Raw genomic sequence first — 3656 nt, 5'->3', positions numbered from 1 at the left:
TTGAACATTCTTTGGCATTGCCTTTCTTTGGAATTGGAATGTAAACTGACCTTTTCCAATCCTGTGGCCACTGTTGAGTTTTCCAAATTTGCTGGCAAATTGAGTGTAGCACTTTTACTGCATCGTCTTTTAAGATTTTGAATAGCTCAGCTGGAATACTGTCACCTCCACTAGCTTTGTTGTTGCTCAGATTTCCTAACGCCCATTTCACTTCACATTCTAGGATGTCTGGCTCGAGATCAGTGACCACCCCATTGTGGTTATCTGGGATGTTAAGCTCGTTCTTGTATAGTTCTTCTGTGTAGTTTTGCCACCTCTTCTTAATCTCTTCTGCCTCTGTTAGGTCCCTGCCATTTTGGTCCTTTATCATGCGCATCTTTGCATGAAACGTTCCCTTCATATCGCCAGTTTTCTTGAAGAGATGGGGACTGCATCCAAGAAATTAAAAGACGCTTGCTCCAGGGGAGGAAAGCTATGGCAAATCTAGACAGCATACTAAAAATCAGAGACATCGCCCTGCCAACAAAAGTGCGTATAGTCAAGGCCATGGGTTTCCCAGTTGCAATGTATGGATGTGAAAGTTGGACCATAAGAAAGGCTGAGCAACAAAGAATTGAGGCCTTTGAACTATGGTGCTGGAGAAGACTCCTGCAAGTCCCTTGGACTGCAAGGCGTTCAAACCGGTCAGCCCTAGAAGAGATCAACCCTGACTGCTCTTTAGAAGGCCAGATCCTGAAGTTGAAACTCAAATACTTTGGCCACCTAATGAGAAGGAAGGACTCACTGGAGTAGAGCCTAATGCTGGGAAAGATTGAGGGCAATAGAAGAACAGGATGACAGAGAATGAGGTAGCTTGATGGAGTCACTGAAGCAGTAGGAGTGAGCTTAAATGGACTCCAGAAGATGGTAGAGGACAGGAAGACCTGGAGGAACATTGTCCATGGGGTTGCAATGGGTCGGAGACAACTTCGCAACTAACAACAACAACAAAAATCCAAAGCATGATTCAGCTTTCTCATTTCTAAGGCAATGTGTAAGGGTAGATGCTTTTAAATTGTTTGTTTTAAAAATCTGACTCTATTGCTGACGTCTTTTGCCTGTTTATTTGAGAATATAGATAATATAGAATATAGATAATATAGAATATAGATAAACCCAAGGTCATTTTTAGTATATATAAGATTGTAAGAAATGCAGTTATTTAATTAGAATTTAAATGTGCATATCTCGTTTGAAGATTAGAAATAAGATTAAGGTATTTATTAACAAGATGATGCAAACTGTCCTGAAATTATATTTATTTTTCAGTTGTGGTTGGATAGATTCCTCTTTTAAATATGCTGACCTGTGTGGACTATGCAATAAAATGGGTTGTATATAGTTACCAAACAATGATCCACATTTTGTTTTGACAAAATACCAACTCCAGATTAGATTGGTGCGTTCTGTTCTGATTCTAGATGAAAATGAAGGCCATATGATGCTCTACTACTTCATGATATAAGCATATAGATATCTATTAATTTTATATTGGCTAGTGGTTTTTTTATTCCTCTATTCAAGGTCTTGTGCTTTAGCAATATTTGGTGTTTTGGTTACTTCCTGTCTAGTAAGACTTTGCACCAGTGCTTTTTTTGTAAAAAAAAAAAAAAAAAAAAAGGTGCCGGAATTCACACACGTCATACAACCTGCCTTGCCTACCCTATAAGGTTCCATCCAAAAAAGGTGCCGGAACTCCGTTCTGGGCGTTCTATGACAAAAAAAGCCCTGCTTTGCACTAAGACAATATTATTTTATTAATTAAAAATAATAAAAAACATTTAGAAATCAAAATGTTTGAGTTTAGGTTTCTTTATAGAAGAAACATTAGTACAACAGCAACTGGCAAAACACACTGTATCTTTATGAAAAATTCTGGTGCTCAATTTTCCTTTGGTCTTTTGAAGTATGAGGTTATAAATTAAGCAATAGTAACTATTGAAATTGGTCAAATGTCAAAATGTGGCAGCCTGTTTTTTATTTGGGAAAAGCTGCTTGAAATTAATAATTGCATTAAATAAATAGACTAGTTCTTCTGTACCTAATAAGTGAGAGCAAGCCACACTGAATTCTGTGCCATTTACCTCTGAGTAAATGTATAAAATTTGCACATTATTTTCAACTAGAATTACGGTATATAATGTTGATTAAACATTAAGCACATTTTTCTCATGTTTTTAACAATGTTTTTACAGGACAAACATTGGCTTATCAGACAAGCAAAGACTCCAATGACTAATTCATCAGTACAATTTCTAGATGATGCTTTTAGGAAAAGGTAGGAAACAAATTTTATAGGAATTTGTTTTTGCAAAATCGAAGAAAACCTTGTATGAAAATGCATACTTCAATTTGTTGCTTTGATATAGAAATTAGCTTTAGAAAGTATAAAGCTAATAGTACTAGCAATCTGTCATCCACCCTAACTTTACAAAAGTTCTCCAAATTATTATAATCTCAACATGTCTGTTGAACTAGAGAGCAGCTGCAAGGGGGAAAATAGAACCTACAATATATGTACTACTAAAACTCTTGTGTCTTTAATCTTTACCCAGGTGAAATGGTACATCACAGGGCAACAATTTTTGAGCCAAGGTACCTCAAATAAGATAACATACAGAATGTATTCAGAAATTCAGAATACATGACTCCCATGGAATTGATATTTGGCAAATGTTATAAAACATTTTATGACAATTGACCTATTAATTCAACTTGATTGCTGTGAACTAACCTTCTGCAATTTGGTTCCCTTGTAGTTTGGGAAGTCCAGAAATTTTAGAAAGTATTAGACTGAAATCAGAATAAAGTAACTTGAAATTAGCCAGATATTCAATTCAAGCATTATGCCTAAACTGAAATTCCTGTGTTCTCAAAGTCAGAAATGTAAACTTAACTTATTTACAAATACTGTTTTCAGATTATATCTAATTAATGGATTAACATTTCTAACTGGAGATCCTGGATTAAAAAAAAAATTCAATTATTTCAATGATTTGCTTACTTCCATTGATGGAAGAACTAAATAGTGAAATGTGGCAGCATGTGCTAGTGTGTTGCTCTTTAGCAATAAATAAAAATTTCTTTTTTTTTAATTGAAAATTTTTAAAAGTTTTGCAATATATCTCCCCTCCTCCCTGAAACCCACCCTTCCCTCCCCCCCTCCCTCCCCCCCCGACTTCCCAGAGCCAATCACAGGGTTAACAATACAATAAGTATACTCTATCTTACATTATATCACTATTAAGTTAACAATTCTATAACATCCTTTAACTCTCTTCTAAACAAACATATTAAACACTATAATTATAACATCTTATTACTATTTAAAAAAAACCTACATTGACAATCTAAAATTTACTCAAAAACCAAATAAAACTTTTTGGTTCCATATTTATTCTCAATATAATCTATCCAACTTCTCCAAACCAAAATATATCTTTCTTGTGAGTAATCCTTCACGTAGGCAGAAATCTTAGCCATTTCTGCTAAATTTGAAACTTTAAATGCCCAATCTTCTATAGTGGGCAAACGTTCCGTTTTCCAACATTGAGCTACTAATAATCTTGCAGCAGTTATCAAATTCAACATCAAATCCATTTCTTTTTTATCCAGAT

General features: G+C 34.8%; 1 protein-coding gene across 3 annotated transcripts in view; it reads left to right on the top strand.

The window, feature by feature from the left end:
• The window catches only part of GNS (glucosamine (N-acetyl)-6-sulfatase), a 45377-nt gene that overhangs the window by 22514 nt on the left and 19207 nt on the right, over window positions 1-3656 (top strand). For all 3 annotated transcript variants that reach the window (XM_015820831.2, XM_015820838.2, XM_015820846.2), the window contains one exon: window positions 2235-2317. In XM_015820831.2, the coding sequence (XP_015676317.1) occupies window positions 2235-2317 (83 nt within the window). The remainder of the gene's footprint in view (window positions 1-2234; window positions 2318-3656) is intronic.

Source organism: Protobothrops mucrosquamatus, unplaced genomic scaffold (genome assembly GCF_001527695.2).
Source record: "Protobothrops mucrosquamatus isolate PMUCROS unplaced genomic scaffold, P.Mucros_1.0 scaffold_156, whole genome shotgun sequence".
Classification (NCBI taxonomy): Eukaryota; Metazoa; Chordata; class Lepidosauria; order Squamata; family Viperidae; genus Protobothrops; species Protobothrops mucrosquamatus.
The sequence above is the reverse complement of the archived record's forward strand: the minus strand, read 5'-3'. Positions and strand labels throughout refer to the sequence as shown.